The following is a 19,393-nucleotide window of genomic DNA, read 5'->3' on the forward strand; positions in this document are numbered from 1 at the left end:
TGGCTAATTATTACCCCTGCCAAAATGGACAGCATTTGTCAGTCTAAGTTAAAGACAAAGCTATTCTGGGTTGATTAAGAAAGCCAGGTGTATTAATCTCCTTTGATGTTTTAAAAACAACTGACAGAATTGTTGAGAGACTTTTGAAAATATTAAGGGAAGTCCATTTCATCTTCTAGGTATGATGACTTATTTTGAAAGCAGTGTCTGGGACATCAGTTTGTAATCATCCATTTTCCATTCATTCGTGCAATATTTGGTATGTGTCTGGTGCTGGGAATAATGCAAACAAAAATAATTCCGATAATATCCATTCACCAGGAGCTCATAGATGGGCATAATAGTTGTATCACTCAATGCAACCAGATCTGTTTTTCCAAACTTACTCATCTTTAATAAAAGAAACAATGAAGTAAAACATCTGCAACTTAAACTTATTGAATTCATTCAGTGCTCCTTTTTTGGAGGGAACAGTAGCAGCATTAGCATGTGGTTCTTTGAGTTGGATCAGGCTGCCCTCTGCAGACTCCGTTATTAACTAAGAACAACCTTAATTTGGGGATCAGGAGATGATGGTATGGCAACCTGCCCCAGTGACTGCAGCTCCCCTTCTTTAGAGAATTCTATCTAGAAGAGGTGATACCCCATTAGCACACTAACGGGATCAACAAAGCAGATTAAATGAGATGATAGGGTGGGGTGGAAATTTGGAGGGAATGGGAATAAACTGGTCAAAACTTTCTAAGGTAACTAGGCTGCTAAAGCCTAGGGCAGTGGTTCACAAACTTTGCACATCAGAATCACCTGGGGAATTCGCTTATTACTGCTTTCAGAGATTGTGATTTAATTGGTCTTGGCTGAGGCTGGGGATAGGATTCTGAAAGATTCTAACATGAGAGAAGTTGGGAACCAGCTCCAGGGGGCAGGACTTTTTAAGAATCAAACTGTCTAACTGTATTTTGCTAAGAACCATTTGAGAATGATACACTGTTAGTCACACTGAAACCCAGAGAATATTGGAGTTGAAAGGGAACTGAGATCATTAGTCCAGCGATTGTACAGGGGCAAATCTTAGGTCATTTATGGCTCCCAGATCTGTTTAGCCTGCATAATGTCCTAAAAGACTTGAGAGCATTCACATAAAAATCTGGATGTTTAGTTTCTTTGAAAAATCAGATCTGACAACTCTGGACCTGCAGAGCAGCAAGAGGCCAGCACTCAGCAGCAGTGTAGTCCCTTATTCAGGTACGTGCTCTCCAGTTTGCCACTCAGCACCAGCCTGACCCTCGTGGGCATTTGATTTGGTCCAATTGACTCTTGCCTTCTACAAAACTAAAAACTAACTTTCTGCAACTTTCACCCACTGCTCCCAGCTCTGCAGCACAAAGGAAGCTCATTCCTCCTTCTGCACGAAGGGGCTTCAACTTCTCAAGGGCAGGATTCTTGTTTTCTCTCTGAACGTTCTCCTCCAGCTGAATACCCCTAGTTCCTTCAAGTATTCCCTGTGTGACACACATTCTGGACTCCTCACCATCCTGGTCCCTTTGTCTGGATATATATCCTCCTTAAAAAATGTGGTACCCAGAGTGAAATGCAGCATTTGCATTGAGGTCTTCTGACCATGGCTGTGACACTTCTATTGATAAAATCTGAAACACCACTAATTTTTATCAGTGTCATCCCATGGCTGGTTCATGTCGAGCCTGTGTCCAACTGAAGTCCCTCCCCTAAGTTTTTTTTATATAAAATGATAAGCCAGTTTTCTCTACCCCAAATTTATACAAGCTATTTATAATTTAAATGAAGATGCTACATTTATGACCTGTTTAATTTCATCTTCATGGTGCCACTCTGGAACTGTTTTGAGTTGTAACTGTCTTCTATTACATCAGCAGTGTTGGGTTGCTCCACTCTCAAATCTTTCTGATGCCTTCATTCAAATTGCTGATTTAAAAAATAAAGTTGAATAAGAGCCCTGTGAAATATCAATAGAGGCCAAAATCACACATTCATTAATCAACAGTTTGTTTAAATACCTGAATAGATGTCCATGTACTATACCATCAAGGCCATATTTTTCTTATCCATGAGGCTGTTGAGAAACCCTTTCAGGAACTGATTTATACTGTATTCCATTCATCTCACCTAGTAATGTAACAGCCCTATCTCAGGAGGATCTAGGTTAGTCCTTTCCCCAGTTTTGAAAATCAGAACACTAGAAGACAACAGCTATTTCTTGCTGAAGGCTATCTGGCTACTTTAGGGTATGCCAGTCTATCCCTTTGAATCTTTACGTGATAGAAGTGAAGTTGAGACCATAAAGAATTTCTACATAGGCAGAATCCAGGACTCAGGAAGTCAAGGAGACAGAGATTATGCATGTAGAACCAACAGCTTGTCAACATTTAAGAATCCTGAGACAGAGGCTGTTAAGAAACAAATGACAGACAATTCTTTCTCTACATTAAATCTGATTTTCAACACAAAAAGTAATGGATTTAAAAAGGAACCTTTAGCATAACCATACTTAATGACTTTCTTGATTCAGTGACTGTCCCCAAAACAGGCAAACAATTTAAATAACTTGATCGATTTGGAAACCACTTGGTATACCAAGGTCATCCTCTCAGAAAAGTTCAAGTTCTTGTGTTCTCTGATGATAATCTCTCAGAAGCACAGTTTCAGTCCTAGGAAGCTGATCCTTGAGAGTTATTTTGGGACTCTTCGGAGTTCACTCATGAGCCAAAGGGCAACACTGAGAACAGCCAGGGAGCCCGACTGGTGAGTGGCAGCCAAAGGAGTTGGGACGTACATCAGCAGAGTGCTAATGCCCAAGCCCACCTGTTACAAAGGAAAGAAAGCAGTAAGCCAAGTAGGAACCACATATGCAGAGCTGAAATGACTGGCATGGATAACCAGATACACAAATCCTCCACATTCTCCCATCAGAACATTAAAACATATATCGTTAAATTTCACAAGTAGACTTAAAACAAAGGAAATTCAAACAAATTAGATAAACCTAAAATGCCTTTTAATTATCCTTCATCTAGCCCAGTTCTCCTCCCCAAAGCTAGCCACTGTTATCTGTTTCTACACACCTATACTTTTGTGTACATGTTTATAGAAAAACAGCTTGGTGCTTTTAAAAAAATATATTGTTCTGTCACTTGCTTTTTTTCACTTAATGTATGTCTTGAGATCTTATTAAACTACAGTACAGTATTCCACAGTATGGATATACCATAGATGTTTATTTAGGCTGTTTCCAATTTTTCACTATCACAGTAATTCCACAATGAATTTCCTTGGACAGAGCAGGCATTAGTAAGTCAATATGCTTGATGAAAGGATTAAACATTTAACACTTCAAAAGATATTGCCAAACGCCAACTAAAAAGAGCTATACCAACTCATGCTCTCGCTAAGAGTATACAAAGGTTATCTATTTTCCTATACCCATGCCAACATCTGCTTACCTTTTTTTTTCATTTTTTTCCAATCTGACAGGTACAAAATGGCACACATTGCTTTAATTTGTTCCTCTCTGATCACAGGTGAGGCTAAACAGCTTTTCATATTTATTGGCCATTCATCATTCCTCTTGTGAGAATTGTGTATTAATATCCTTTACTTATTTTCTGGTTGTTAACCTTTTAGTCTACTATAAATATTGAAAATATTTTCTCCTAGTCTGTCACCTTTCTTCCTAAATTTTGTTTTGAGGACAACTTCAGAACAAAAAGAAGTGGTTTATACCTGTGTGTAAGCCAAAGCTAGCAGAGTCACTGCTGCTATCTTGGTCCTTCGAGGAAGGGGAATTCTCCGGGAGAGGAAGTAGAGTGCTGTAATGGCAGCAACTGAAGTGATTCCCTGCAGGGAGGAAAGAGTCTCATCAAGTGCTAGGAAGAAATGTCCCACCCTCCTGGTTTCTGCTCACCTTACAGGTAACTCCACTAGATCCACTGAATAACCACTAAGCACTTTCCCCTCCCAGGCAGAGAACCACCTGATTACTCCTCCTCAGCTTCTTCCACGCTCCTCTTCTGTTTGCCACTTCAATGCCAACCAGGCATGGCTCCACCTAAAGTTTCTGCACGTACCACTTTATACACACTCAGCAGTCTTATCCACCTTCCAATGTGGGTGTCCCCCAGGTGTGGCCCTCGGTTTTTAAATTATTCTTTTCATCCTTATCCCTAATTTTATCTCTACTCCAATCCTGTATTTTTAAAACAGGGCTAACACCAGCACATGAGGGTTATTGTTTCCCTGGGCTGTGACTAGAGGAGGTGGTGGTGCTGCCAGCTAGGGCTGAAAATGATCTGAAGTCTCCTTTTCATTTCCACCTCTTCAGAAAGAGAGTCTGCAGCTGGCAGGAGGGTTTCCATCCCCCTTCCATGATGTCAAGCAGAATGTTTTTGTATCATTTTCTATACCAATTTCATTTCTTTTCCTTTTCAGAGCTGTCCACAATGACAATTTCAACCAGACCTGACTTATTCCAAAATGCTGTGTGGCAGTGGGGACTGAGCCCACACAAGGTAACTTGCCCAAGCCCCAGCATTCCATCTGGATATGAGGCCCCTGGGCCTCGCTCTGGGTGCGCTACTATCATCTCACACTCAACGTACCTCAGTCTGATGACATCCTCTGTCTCTAGCTCAACACTCATTCCAATAGTCCCATTTCTGCTGGTGTGTTTTAAACATGCCACAGGAGAAACTCTGGGATCTCCTTTGATCCTTCCTTACCTTTATTCCTGCAGCCAGCCTTCTATTCCCTACAACCTCTCTCAGATTCACCAAGCTTCTCAAGTCCCAGTCCCACCATTAAGCCCTGAACCCCATCACTCTCACGGCATTACTACAATAGCACTACTGCTTCTCCCGGGTCTCCTTGCTGCTGATCTTTCCCTGCTCCAATTTATCGTGCCCAGGCCACCAAGCTGATCTTATAGCAGGCCCTTAATAAATATTAGCTTAAATAAAATGAGTATTTATGATGCTTTTAGCTCCTTGGGGTCTTGGTTCAGCCCTGACAGCTGTGTGTTCAGCAACCACTGTCTTTGTACTCTCTTCTCTACTCAGCCTCATTTTTGCTAAAATGACTCTCCTATGCGTGTGCAGGATTGAGGGGAGTTATCATTTGCCAGATGATAAAAGGCGTATTTGAACTTTTAGAAGGTGGCAGTATCCTGAAAGTCAGAATTTGGCTAGAGGGGTGGGGGGTAATTAAGACAAAAACGTCACATCAGAAAACTGGTACTAAATCTCTCCTAAAAAGAAACGGAAATCTAATTCCCACTCTACCATCTCAGCGTTGCCATCAGTGCTTCAGACACCGCAGAGCCTGTTAAGAGGCTCCCTGTCCTTAGTAGCCAGTAACCACCAGCCAGTCTTACCAGAATCCGGTGATCAAACTGCACCGTGGTGGGATTCTCGAAAACATTCCTCAGGAGAGGGGAGAAGGTAAAGAGATCCTCTGGGATCCAAGATTCTCCCATCTTGGGGAAGGAGTTGTAAACAAGCCCAGCATCCAGCCCTGCCACAAAAGCCCCTGTATTCCAAGATAAAAAGTATTTATTAAAATGAAAGAAAGAAGAGATCAAAGATCAAATACTAGTTCTGACATAGAAAATGTTTATTATCCCAGAGTTAGACAAAAGGAATAGTCAGAGAATAGAAAGATCAATAGCACAGGTTCTCAAACAGGGAATATATATCACAATCACCATGGAAACTTAAAAAAACCCAAAAAACCCCTGCATCCTTACCTATTCCCACACCAAGATTCTGGGATGCCTCCCCTAGAGGGGTGGACTAGAAGCTCTAGAGGAGGCATATTAGTTTAGAAAAGTTCCCTTAGTGATCGTGATGTCCTGCTTACCTCCCCAACTGAGAACTACTCATCTATTCTGGAACTAGTTAATTTACTCCTTCACTTCCTCAAGTCTCCACTCAAATGTCACCTTATCAAAGAGATCTCCCCAGTTATCCTATACTGCATAAGATAGCCCTCCCCCACCCCACCTCTATCCCCTTATCTTGCTTTATTTTTCTTCGAAGCACCAAACATTATCTGACATGTTATGTTTTGTTGTTTATTATCTGTCTTCCTCAAGTGCTCAAAAAAATCTTATAAACTAAATCCTGGGTAAACACACAAAGAAGGTATCCATGAATTTAATGGATAACTGATCCATTAGTTATGATCAAAGATTCAGGTATGTTAAGTCACATTCCTTATTTTTATAAATGGCATTTATAAAGTCAAAATTCATGTTCTTCCACCAAAAAAAGGGGAGGAGGTTTGGGTGGATCACTGGTTTGATGGTTTTATTTAGAGCTGTGCTGTCCAATCAAACTTTCTAAGATGATGGAAATGTTCTATATCTGTCATCCATCCAGTACAGTGGCTGCTAGCCACCCACGTGGCTACTGAGCACTTGAAATGTGGCTAATGTGAATGAGAAACTAAACTTTAAATTTTATTTACTTTGAAGTAACTTAAGTTTAAATAGTCACATGAGGCTACTGATAATTGTATAGGGCAGTTCCAGAGCAAGAGAGGTAGAGGTGTGATTTGAAGAATGATAAAGATCTGTGTTAGTCTCTTTGCCCCAGTAAACTCCCCATCTAAGGCCATCTTTGAGGACAGGCTTTTGTCGGACCCATCTTGGTGTAGTGTAATAATAACAATAATGTCGGGACTTCCCTGGTGGCGCAGTGGTTAAGAATCCGCCTGCCAATGCAGGGGACACGGGTTCAATCCCTGCTCCAGGAAGGTCCCACATGCTGCGGAGCAACTAAGCCCATGAGCCACAACTACTGAAGCCCACGCGCCCTACAGCCTGCGCACCGCAACTACTGAAGTCCGCGCACTCTGGGGCCCACGTGCTGCAACTACTGAAGCCTGCATACCTAGAGCCTATGCTCTGCAACAAGAGAAGCCACTGCAATAAGAAGCCCGCGCATCGCAATGAAGAGTAGCCCCTGCTCACTGCAACTAGAGAAAGCCCACGCACAGCAACAGAGACCCAACGCAGCCAAAAATAATAATAACAATAATGTATATATAATAACAACAGCTAACACTTACATAGCCTTTGCTACATGTGAGGTGCTAAGCACTTCACGTATATTACTCAAACTATTATCATCTTCCCCATTTTATAGATGAGGTCATGAAGCCCAGAGAGGTTACATAGCTTGTCCAAGGTCATGTAGTTCACAAGTGGTAAAGCCAGGATTTGAACCTAGACAGTCTGGACCCAGATAGATACTCAATATTTTTGTTCAACCAACTGGAAAGCAGGATTTGGGGAAGGGAGGAAGGAATAAAAAACAAGAGGATGAAGATGGTGGTATATGACAGAGGCAGGTATGAAAAGGAAATATAAAGATACAGGAGGAAAGCATTAGGCAAGAAATCCCACCTGAATGTGGAATGAAGCTAGGCCATCTTTGATAAGAAGAGTCCTACCTGAGAGAGCCGTAAGGAACACCAGGCCTGCAGTTCCATGAGCAAATCGTCTCAACCTCAGGAGTTGACGCGTTTCAGGCAACTAAATAAGAAAAGAAAATCGCATAGATAAACTGAATGCAGGAACTATGAAAGGCAGCAAAGATCTCCAAGGCCAAACCCCAGAGACAATCTGAGGTCAGATCTTCTCTGACCCCTAGACTAGGTTAAGTACTCCCAGCAGATATTCTATTTTATTCTATCTAAATTTTATTAAATTTATACATTTACTATTTGTCTTCCCTGCTATCTTGTAAGTTTTGTGAAGGCAGGAACTGCCATCTGACTTGCTTATTATAGTAATCCTAGCCCAGTAGTTGGCATATAGGTATTCAATATATATCTGTTCAGTAACTGAATGATCTGCATTGTTCACGGGAAAACACTTCACCATGGTTAAAGTGATGTGACTTAAGGTACAGAACTGGATTTTCATGCTGTGTGTAATAATTCATGTTTAGCAAATATAATCAGAATCGAAACTGCATAAAATGCCTAGAGTAGAGATTCTTGCATTTAGTGTTTTGGGTAAAGCCAAAATTTGTTTTTATTTTTACTGTAGCCAACTTGTGATAATAATCAGTGAATCAACAAATATTTAGTAAGAACTTTATACACATATAACCATAAAGATACAAAGGAAAGTCAGAGTGCTGCCCTCAAATGATTTACAATCTAGTATGTGAAGAGTTAGGCATCATTACTAAGATTTTGTAGGACGGTGTATCAGCACTGTCCATTGGAATTTTCTGTGATGACGGAAATGTTCTGTTAGCTGTGCTGTCCAATATGTGGCTAATGAGGATCTAAAATGAGGCTAGAGCAACTGAAAATTTTTTAAAGAGTTAATTTTATTTAAAGTTTAAGTCGATAACAAGTTTGTTTATATAAAGTTAATTTTATTTAATTTTAATTAGAATTTAAATAGCCACATGTGGCTAGTAGCTACTGTGCTGGACAGCACAGTTCTATGTGGTTGACTAGCATCTCAAATCCTTTCTGTAATTAGTGCAGAATATAAATAAACAAAAAGAGAAAAACAATTAATAATTAAAAAGTCATTGGTAACCTTTGAGAGTACCATTTGGTAGAGAGTATTTAGGAGAGTATGGGCATGTGTATAAGTGTGGAGGTGAATGTGTGGCTGGGTATATATAGGGGTGGGTGGGGAAGCCAGATGACAAGAACTGGAAAACAAGAATGGGTTGTCAGGATGTACAGCTACGGATGTAGTCAATTCATTTTAGAAGTCTGCCTTTGAAAGTAAGAGGAACAGGAACTACTCAGGTGTGGATTATCTACTATACCAATGTTTCAGCCCCACCTGGCTTCCCTGTGGGATGACTGCCAAGTCAACATCTCCTGTCCTTATTGGGATCCAGACCACTGGCTCCAAGTACCTACTGGATGATTCTATTTAAAAGTCCTACTATCATCCTAAACTTCACTCCATGAACAGGTTATGCAGGCCAACCATGACTTTAATACCTAAAATAATACTCATTTTAAAAATACCTAGTGTTTTCCTTTAATCAGCATACAGAGAAAATACTTTTAAGCAAGATCACTACGGTTTACTATTTTGTTAGATTTGCTGAATGGTAGGGTCCCCACATAAAGAACAAACAACTCAGCGTCACTCTTGCACACCACTTAAGGTCTACAAATAGCTCTCGTTCTGGTCTTCCTCACCTCTCCATCCATCATCCCTCTGGGAGTCAGAAGTAAAGTGGTTGGGGTATCTCTTGTTGTTGGTACTCTTTCCTTTTTCTAAAATTCATCTTTTCATCTTTCTTGATAGGCAATGCTGACAAAATATTTGGCACCTATACTAATTCTCCTTTGAATAAGCTGCTCCAGCCCAAAAGAATAATTGCAGTTTTTACTTTGCCGTCCCAAAGCTATCCAGAGTTCCAAAGTTCACTGTTTCTCTAAACTTTGGTTATATCTAGCTTCTGGTAAAACTGATAGGTGTTACTAAGGGAATGCATGCATTTTGACAAATAACTTCCCATTAGTACCAGAATTTCCATTTCTCTGACCCTGTCAGCATCTGTACAGGTGTGGTAAACAATACAGACTGACTTCACCTTGTGCTGAGGTAGCAGCAGCGAGAACGAGGTCCACAAGCTGGCGCAATAAAGCACAAGGGCCGATCCCAGGTGGGCGGCAAGGCGGTACTGACTGACCCGAGGGATGTCATGGGAATCTGGTTTCTCTGCTAAGCCACTTTTCACCATATACCATCCCAACAGGCCCTGCAACCAAAAAGAGAAGAGGCAAACAAAACAAGGTTGAAGCTGTTTATTCAACTTTACTCTCTGAGAAAGTGAGTACTCCCACCTAACTCCTCCTTTCCATACCCTCCCATATCCCCAGTATCCCAGGAATTGAGACCTACCCAATTTCCACATACAGCACCAAAAATACTACACCACTGTTTAGAATAACATTTTATTGAAGTAGAAGCCAAATATAGAAAAGTACACAAAAGTGTGTTTGGGCAAAAGCTTACAAATACTTGGCATAATTTAACATTATGTAAACCAGTGAAATATGAAAGTAAAAAGACAGCTGATTTTACAAAAACTAGATGCTTTGGAGAAACCTGACAAAGATAACTGCTTAAAAACAATTACTGTCATGTTAGGTGGAAAAAGACAATTATAAAGGTTTGGGGGGAAGTCACAAAAATCTATAAGGCTTTTCAGGCAAATTGGTTTGAAAGTGTCTAAATTTCTACTCCTCTTTTAAAAAAATGGTAATGAAAGTACATGTTTAAGTTGAAAAGTTTAAGGTATGTATTATTATTCTATGATTCCCTGTTTTAACTGACTTTTTCAAGTAACCAAACAACTGTCAGTTCTAGTCATATCAGATAAGGTACCCTTTCACCCTGACTCTCCCCAGCCAATAATCATGTTAAAGAGATGGGAGAATCCCACCTTTTCTAAATATATACTCCTCAGGAAGTCTTTTTGGGTATTTCTTTCCCCCTTCAAGACTACCCTAGATGTTCTAATTATCGTGATTTCATCTGCACAGGACACTGGAAGATGAGGGAGTATACAGTGTGATTTGCCAGCCCTCACTTTCCTCCTCTTGCCATCTTCAAATTTTTGCCTCCCTGGAAGTCTATCTTAAGTAGGTTTTATTTTTCTTTTTAATTCTGAAACAAACTTTCACTTTGTTTCACCAATCCTCCCTAGTTTCTATTAGATTTTTATTAATGTCTAACTCTTTATTATCTTTTTCTGTCGCCTTTATTTTGTTTCTTACATCTCCCTCCTTAATTCCTTTTCATCGGTTCATATTCTTACCACTTTGAGTTAAATCAACCAATTAGCTTCCTCCTGATCAAATTTTGGTATTTCTTTGATGCTCTGAGACTCTCCCTTAGGGCCTGTATACCTTGACCCAAATACTCACGTGTGTCTTCTCTAACACTCCTTTCCTTGGCTCTCAGGCTTCCCTAACCCCTTAACTGTGGGAGTCATTCAAAGCTCTTTTCCTTAAGAAAAGAGAGAAGTTCAACTTATATAATTTTAATCACCATTTATACTTTCAGCTCTCAGCTACATCTGTATTCTAAGATTCTTTATCCCACAGAATGTTTCTCTCTTCTGGAATTTCCCTATTTGCTTCTATAGCCATTCTAGTATAGGGATCCCACTTCCCCATAGAGCAGGCAAGTTAGAAAAAGGGAGGATACAAGAACCCAGGAGGAAAGCCATGATGGAAAAGAAACTCCAATTCTTGTGACATAAAAACATATTTACTGAGTGCTTACTGATTCCAGGCACTACTCTAAGCACTTTACATGCATGATCTCACTTAATATTCACAGAACCTAAGTGGTAGGTTCTATTATTGTCCCCATTTACAGGTAAGGAAAGCACAGCCTACAGAGGTTAGACAACATGCCCTACTAAGTGACAGAGCTTGGCCTTGAAACCAGGCCTGTGACACTAAAATCCATGCTCTTACCCACTCTGTTACACTGTTTCAAAGATTACTTCGTTAAAAACAATGCCAACTTGGAGGCTCCTGAGAACATCTCTGGTTTCCCAAACTTGAGTAAATCTCACCTGGAAGCAAACTAAACCACAGAGGGCAAGAACACGTCCTTTCAGGCCATGCGTGAGCCAGCCCTTTCTCCAAAAGTAGGCAGCAGGCAGGATGTATGCGAGGCCTACAAGGCGACCCCACATTCGGTGTGAGTACTCCATGTACCAGATGAACTTGAATTCTGCCAGCGTCATATCATGATTCAAGCTGGGTGAAAAGGGACGTCAAAAATAAGAAAGAGAAAAAAGTTCATCTAATTTTTATTTCTTGACAGAATGCAGGAACATTCTCAGTTTTAAAGCTTGACTGGTCTGCCCTCTTCCTCATCGGCCACCTCAGAATCACTTTGGAATTGGAGGTTTAGCGTAGGGAGCTCGCTAAACATAACTGAACCAAATATTGAAAAATCGTGGAACCTAAACATTCTGAAATGTTTAAATAAGCAAAAGATTGCGTGGGCCCACTGGGAAGTTTACCTGATTTTCTATAATACTTACATTTTAAATTCTGGAAACTGCTGATATTTTTGGAATTCTGCTTCCCATTCTTCTTGGCTTGTAGGTGGCTTCATCCCCTTTATTAAATGCCAATCTACCATTGAGAGGCCAGACTCTGTCAACCTTAAGATAGGAAAGAAATCTGAGTGTATTAAACTTGAGTGTGTATATGTGTGTGCACCACACTGGATTATTCATAAATGGTTTACAGCAGCAAGTGGATCTGAACTTGACCCCTATAAAGGTAAACACATCGTTTCATCGTTTCCTCTTTTGACAACTTGCTCTCTTCTTACTGCTTAGAATTTTGTCAGAAGCAGCTGCTATCAGGTACAAATTTCTTTACTCCTTGTACTATTTCATTAAACTCTCCTTACTTCTTTCACTAGCATTCCTTAACAGATAAAACCAACCCTTAGACGAAAGAAATGTGTCCTAAATGCATAACCAATATTATTTTATTTTTTAAATTAATTAATTAATTAATTTTTTGGCTGCGTTGGGTCTTCATTGCTGCACGCGGGCTTTCTCTAGTTGCAGTGAGTGGGGGCTACTCTTGGTTGCGGTGCGCGGGCTTCTCATTGTGGAGGCTTCTCTGGTTGTGGAGCACGGGCTCTAGGCGCGCGAGCTTAGTAGTTATAGCATGCGGGCTCAGTAGTCGTGGCTTGCGGGCTCTAGAGTGCAGGCTCAGTAGTTGTGGCGCACGGGTTTAGTTGCTCCACGGCATGTGGGATCTTCCCGGACCAGGGCTCGAACCCGTGCCCCCTGCATTGGCAGGCAGATTCTTAACCACTGCACCACCAGGGAAGCCCCGACCAATATCATTTACACAGGGAGAAGAGACTGCTACAGATATAAATCGGTTTAGGTTATTGAGTGAATTTAAAGACAATACAACTCAAATTTGTTGTAGTTTCCCATAACAGCCTATATAACACATAGGTATTTTGAAATAAGGGCACAGGGAATGTGGAGAGAATTTGAGGAACACATACTTTATTAACACTATAAAGTATTTTCACCAAAAGGGGTCAGGATTCCAAAAGTAAAAAAGCTGATTTCTGGTCTGAGGCAGGAAATGTACACGACAAACCTGGAACATCTTAACCAGAAAGCAAGGAATCAAAGGTTACTAGGGTCCTGTCAAAAAGACTCTGGAGCCAGTCTGAAGAGGTTCCCACTGACTAAAGATGGGACAATTTGGGCAAATCTCAGTACAACGGATTGAAACATATCAAATATATTTAAAACTAGGATCTCCTAATACTTAAAAACTCACCTTATTGGTCACCTTTGGAGAGTGCTTGGGAACCAATTTCTTATTTTGAAAACTGGTAAATAAAAGGAAAGGAATCAAGTGTTTATCTTGCCTTTCCTAACACATTGTACCTTAGGATAACCAAATTGCTGATGAGAGAAAGTTTCTCTTTATAGTTGAGCTAATAAAATACCTATTACAATTTTGCAACTCTAGTGAAATAATGTATTTAGGCAATGATCATCAATGGCTATTGACATCTCTAATAGACACCAGATATTTATGAATGTTCTAATAACCTATGAAGTATTTTGCCCCTGCCCCCCAACCTGAATCTGATCAAACAACAAGTGGTTTACAGGAAATACAGGGGACAATGGAACATGTTAAACAACATAAGTATGCAATCAGCAAAATCTAGACTGTGAGAAAATCCAAAAGGACAAATGACTTGGGTTTCTTCAACAACAAAAAAACTGCAAAGGGGGTGGGAGAGGTGGAGGGAGTAGAATCCAAATCTATAAAATCTCTTTATAAAGAGACCTAACAGGCATGCATAGGAACCAACTGAGAGGTATGGAACTTATCTGCACTTAATTCAAACAAACTGTACAAAAATTTTGTGACAAATTTGAACTCTGATTGTAGGGGGAAATATACACAAACAATGCACAGCTAACAGGTAAGACCTGAACCAGTCTTTATGAAGGGCTTCTACTAGTAAAACCCTAAACTGTTCTAGGGCTGGGCAAGCCATCAGACCTGTTCCCTCTGTAGGCCTCAGTTTCTGCATACGTAAAATGAGGGAGCTAGATGAAATGATTTCTAAGGTCCCTTCCCCCTCCGTCATCCTGCACTTTAATGATGACTCAAATAGCTGACTCACTATGAACAAACTACTCACCTAGTTACTCCACCAAGAATAACTGCTCCAGCCACTGTTCCACTGCAGACCAGGAGCCATCGGCCCACCACCCGCTCAGCAGCTTTTGAAGGCTGGGACACTGTACCCCTTCCAGGTTGCAAAGCTACTTCAGAGATGGTGCTGTATTGCCCTGGCCTCAAGGGGCGCCTGATCCCACAGCTGCAACCACACTAAGGATCAAGACAGACAAATTACAACTGGAGAAAGAGGGAAAGGCTTCACTCCACTGCTACTCACACTCAATCTCTGTCTGGTGTGGAGTACCCTGAATGGCCCCATTTCCACTGCTACTGCCCTGCTAAATCATCATCTCTAATCTGGACTACATCCACTCCCAACTGCCTCCAATCCATCCCCACACCACCTGAACCTTCTGGTCTCTGCATATTTCCCCCAGACTTAACTCTGCACCTAAATATGGATTATTTTATTTCTCCTATGGGTCTTTTTTTTTTTGCTGTACGCGGGCCTCTCACTGTTGTGGCCTCTCCCGTTGCGGAGCACAGGCTCCGGACGCACAGGCTCAGCGGCCATGGCTCACGGGCCCAGCCGCTCCACGGCATGTGGGATCTTCCCGGACCAGGGCACGAACCCGTTTCTCCTGCATCGGCAGGCGGACTCCCAACCATTGAGCCACCAAGGAAGCCCTCTCCTATGGGTCTTTAAATATGATTTTTCTCTGACCGGGGCACTACTGGTCCCCTGACTGATAATACCTACTGCAGATCTCAGATGTCACCTCCCCTAGGAAGTATTCCCAGACTCCCCCACATCTGCAACAGGTCACTCTCCCAGCACACTATACCTCTCCATCACACACTGTATTGTACCATTCAGTACACAGAGGTTTGTCTCCATCTCCCACTAAGCTATGAGCTGTGGGACAGCAATGTCTAGTCAGTCTGGCTCTTTCCCTCTTGCACACTTCGTTTCAAACACAGTCCCCTTACATAACAAGACCTTAATAAAGATTTGACAAATCAGTTACAAATGAATGAACTGTGACTTCCTCTAAGGCAGGAAACTTTTGGTATTTTATCTTTTCCTTCCCAGGTCCTAACGCATATTAATCACGCAATAATTATTAGTTCAGCGAATAAACGCGCTCTCCTGACTCTATCCCTAAAAGTCCAAACACCCATGTTTTCCCTATCCTGCTTCTAATTAACTAAGTAACTTTAGACAAGTTAAGCCTCAATTTACTTTTCTCTGTAGAATGGGGTTATAGTCCCTAACCTGACTATCCGGGAGCTTTGAGCAAAAATCAAATATATGGGTAAAAATCACTGTGCTTTTACTATGTGCTAAGCCTCTATGTATATTAAATTATTTAATGCAACAACCCTTATGAAGTAGGTGCTGTTATCCCCATTTTGCAGATGAATAAATTGAGGCACAGAAAGGTTACCCAACTTGGCTAATAGCCCACAGCTACTAAGTGGTAAGTCCAGATCCGAACTCAGGGGCCCTAGACATAAGTAAATGCGTCGTGAACTCCAAGGAGCTACGGAAACGTGACGCGTGAGAATTATTCTCCCTGTCCTGGCCCTTTCACCCCATGCCAGCTTCCGCGACTCAGTCCGCTGCTGTGCGGTACCTGTGTTCTAGGCGCCGCCCCAGGAATCAAGACCCGGAGACACGGGCTCCCCATCACTGCCTTCAAGGGCGGAAAGAGTAATCGCTGCATACTATGAACAGTGCACAACTGCCACCTACACACTCCTGCACTCCCTGGTCTCCTTTCTCCGCCACCGACTCGAGAAGCACTACCGGGTCACGCAGAACGAGCCCCTCCTTTTCAGAAGGCCGGGGCAAGCAGTGACTGCGCCTGCGCTAGCTCCTGGGCTTTCGCGGGGGCTGCTGGGGCGTGGAAATCGGGGACGCGCTGGGGTGTGCGCAGCCGTGAGGACGCGCCTGTCTGCTTGCGCGCGCTGGAACCCGGACTCTTGAGTGGAAACCGAAGACGCACGTGGGAGGAACGCGTGGAGCATGAAGAGGCAGGGAGCCTCGTCCGGGCGGAAGCGAGCGCGGATACCGTCCGGAAAGGCGGGTGCGGAAGGGGGCGGGGAGGGGGCGGTCGGCCGACTTCGCTCCCGGGTGAGGGCTGGGCCCGGCGGTGGTTCTGGCCAGTGGGTTAATCGCGATTTCCCTGGAAGTACTTTCCCCTCTCCTCTCAGCACCCCCCCCCTTCGCCCCCGTTTGGTATATTCTGTCATTCCGGCTTTAAACGTGTGGAAACCCGGGGGCTGGTGGCGATAGTGGCCCGGCTCCGGTTCGAATCCCCGCGCCACCACATCTCGTCGTGCGACCGTATTCAAGTTGGTTAACTTCTCTCCGCCTCGCTTTTCCCTTCTCCACTGAGGATACCAGTACGCCCTCACGGCACCGCTGTGATGGTTCAGTGTCTAGCGCTGAGCTCAGTGCCAAACCTGTGGGGACCGCTTAATAACCTGCAGCTTCTACGGCGGGGTCGAGGATTGTCCCTAAAGCCACACCCCTCCCAAGTGGCAGAGCTTAGCTGCTCCAAGCCCGGAGTTCTTCCTAACGGGCCAGGGTGCGCTGGCATGGCAGGTGTTAGGGAATTTGGCAGGTCCGTCCTCCGTAAACTCTTGGTTCCTCCAAACTAGCAGTTCTCAAACTTTTTAATCTCAAGACCCCTTGGCCCTCTTAAAATTATTCAGACCCTCAAAGACCTTTTATTTATATAGGTTAAATCTATCGATATTGTCCACGTTAGAAATTAAAACAGGAAATTTTAAAATTTTATTTTTATTTTATCAAACAGGAATTTAAAAAATATTTATTAACTAGAAAAAAACATAATAAACCCATTACTTGTTAACATTTTTTATGAAAAAAAATCACCATTTTCCTGAGCAAACAAAAAATAGTGAGAATAGTGCCAATGTTTTTGTATTTTTGCAGATCTCTTTAACATCTGGCTAAATGGAATTCTCATACCTGCTTCTGCATTCAATCTGACAGGTCAAGTAGCCTCCCCAAAATTCCACTCCACTTGTGAGAGAATGAGAGTGAAAAAGGCAAAGTCTCAGTATTACTATGAAAATAATTTTCACTGTACGGACTCTGAAAGTGTGTTAGAGTGCCCTAGTTCAGAGTTAACTGGACTACCCCACTTTGAGAACTGCTGCTCCAAACAAATGTTCTCTTCTTTGATCCCTACAAATAACTTCCTTTTTTAGGACAATTGCCTTACTCTTTTTTTTTTAATTTTTATTTTATATTGGAGTAGAGTAGATTAACAATGTTGTGTTAGTTTCAGGTGTACAGCAGAGTGATTCAGCTATACATTTTCATGTATCTATTCTTTTCAAATTCTTTTCCCATTTATGTTATTACAGAGTATTGAGCAGAGTTCCCTGTGCGATACAGTAGGTCCTGTTGGTTATCTATTTTAAATACAGCAGTGTGTACATGTCAATCCCAAACTTCCAGTCTGTCCCTCCCCCCCATCCTTCTCCCCTGGTAACTGTAAGTTTGTTCTGTAAGTGTGCATCCCCACCCTCTCCTGGCCAAGGTTGAGCCACGAGATTTCGGGATCTTAGTTCCCCTACCAGGTATTGAACCCGGGCCCTGGCAGTGAAAACGCCGAGTCCTAACCACTGGACTGCCAGGGAATTCCCACCAAGGTGTTTTCTTGTGTGAGGCAAATGGTACCCCTGCAGCACTCACTGTTCAGTTAGATTGATCTGACAGCTGGTGTGGGTGGCTATCAGGAAAACCATGGAATTAATGCAGTGCTGTTGGTTAAGAGCACAGAGTGTCACTTAGCTCTTTCTGATAGTCTTCTCCTAAATAAATGAGGCAGTTACAGTTTGATGTTAGTGGATGATAGACTTTTGTTTTTCAAGTTGAAAATTGATTTAAAAAAAAACTATAAAAGCAACATCGGGTAGAAAAATCAAGCAATATAGAAAAGTAAAAAGAAGAAAGTAAAAGTAACTTTAAATCTCACCACCTAGTAGTAACAATTATCAGTATGTGGTGAACATTCTTTTAGGCATTATTAAGTATGCATTCAGTAGTTTTAATTTTTTTAAAACAGTATGTGCTTAACTTACAGAAAAAATTCAAAACTCTGTTTTCATCACACTCTTTAGTGTAAATACATGAATTTTTATGAATTTATAAATATTCAGCCTTTAGTAAATCTTCGTGTGTCTATTGTGTACTGTGGTAGACAATGTACTTACTGTGGGTAATAATAAAGATTTCTCACATAAAGACTTTACTTAGGAAGTTTAGGTCAAGTAAGAGTGATCAGACACCTATCTACATAAATAATAATATGAGAAAATAATGTTTTAAAGAGATGAGTTAGTGCTTTAAAGAGGAACATATAGTTTATGAAGAGTTATATGAGTTCAGAAAAGGGAGATACAATTTCCTACTTTGGGAGAGAGAAAATATCATGGAAATGTGATTTGACATGAACCTTGGAAGATTTTAGCATTCAAAGATACAGCTGGAAGCACTGTGGATTGAGGAGATGGCATAACCAAGAGCAGGGATGGGGATCAGGGGGAACTTGAGGCATATAGAGGAAATAATGTATAGTTAATTAATGGCAACTAGTACTTTTTGTATACTTAGTGGGTACTATACACTTGAAATGAATTATCTCATTTTATCCTCACTACTCTGAGTTCGGTACTAAAACCTACTCTGTTTTATAGAAAACTTAGGCTAAGTAATTTGTCTAGAATCACACAAATCAGTTGTCTGGTCAGGATTTGAGATCCATCCCTGCTCTTAAATATACATACCTTATGAAGAAGTTTAAACATATTCTGCAGGTGTTGAGAAGCCATCGAAAGAATCTTGACCGGGAATGTGATGACGAGGTCTGTGTTTTAGGAAGATTAACTTGGCATTCAGTGTATATTTTTCTCAGTATAATTTCTTTTTTAAAAATTTAATTAATTTTTTTATACAGCAGGTTTTTATTAGTTATGTTTTATACATATTAGTGTATACGTGTCAATCCCAATCTCCCAATTCATCACACCACCACCCCAACCCCCGCCGCTTCCCCCCTTGGTGTCCATACGTTTGTTCTCTACATCTGTGCCTCTATTTCTGCCTTGCAAACCAGTTCAT

The 19,393-nt window shown here is 41.6% G+C and overlaps 3 protein-coding genes across 10 annotated transcripts in view; 2 read left to right on the plus strand and 1 right to left on the minus strand.

Annotated features, from left to right (window-relative positions):
* ENTPD7 (ectonucleoside triphosphate diphosphohydrolase 7) overlaps nt 1-6,033 on the plus strand; it is a 75,806-nt gene extending 69,773 nt beyond the window's left edge. Inside the window, exons 14-15 of one of the 5 annotated variants that reach the window (XR_016388145.1) lie at nt 1,160-1,245; nt 3,511-6,033. The gene's annotated coding sequence lies outside the window, so the exon portion shown is untranslated. Of the gene's footprint in view, nt 1-179 lie in introns of all 5 variants that reach the window. The other 4 variants (XR_002643918.3, XR_016388144.1, XR_016388146.1 and 1 more) reach the window with 4 other exon arrangements.
* On the minus strand, nt 368-16,098 carry COX15 (cytochrome c oxidase assembly factor COX15). The gene is made up of 9 exons (XM_022569082.3): nt 15,870-16,098; nt 14,252-14,442; nt 12,090-12,212; nt 11,613-11,799; nt 9,615-9,782; nt 7,486-7,567; nt 5,405-5,559; nt 3,760-3,873; nt 368-2,841 (listed from the first exon to the last, which is right to left on the minus strand). Exons 1-9 carry the CDS (start codon nt 15,957-15,959, stop codon nt 2,710-2,712), a joined length of 1,242 nt encoding a protein of 413 aa, XP_022424790.1. The 5' UTR covers nt 15,960-16,098; the 3' UTR covers nt 368-2,709.
* Nucleotides 6,124-19,393, plus strand: part of CUTC (cutC copper transporter) — a 51,544-nt gene continuing 38,274 nt past the window's right edge. For 2 of the 4 annotated variants that reach the window (XM_089898022.1, XM_022569088.3), the window contains exon 1: nt 16,162-16,322. In XM_089898022.1, the coding sequence (XP_089754148.1) occupies nt 16,262-16,322 (61 nt within the window). In that variant the 5' untranslated portion in view covers nt 16,162-16,261. Of the gene's footprint in view, nt 9,854-16,161; nt 16,323-19,393 lie in introns of those variants that run through there. The other 2 variants (XM_089898024.1, XM_089898023.1) reach the window with 2 other exon arrangements.

This window comes from Delphinapterus leucas, chromosome 16, assembly GCF_059928025.1.
Source record: "Delphinapterus leucas isolate spDelLeu-1000000601 "Yukka" chromosome 16, BTC_Dleu_Yukka2, whole genome shotgun sequence".
NCBI classification, from domain to species: Eukaryota; Metazoa; Chordata; class Mammalia; order Artiodactyla; family Monodontidae; genus Delphinapterus; species Delphinapterus leucas.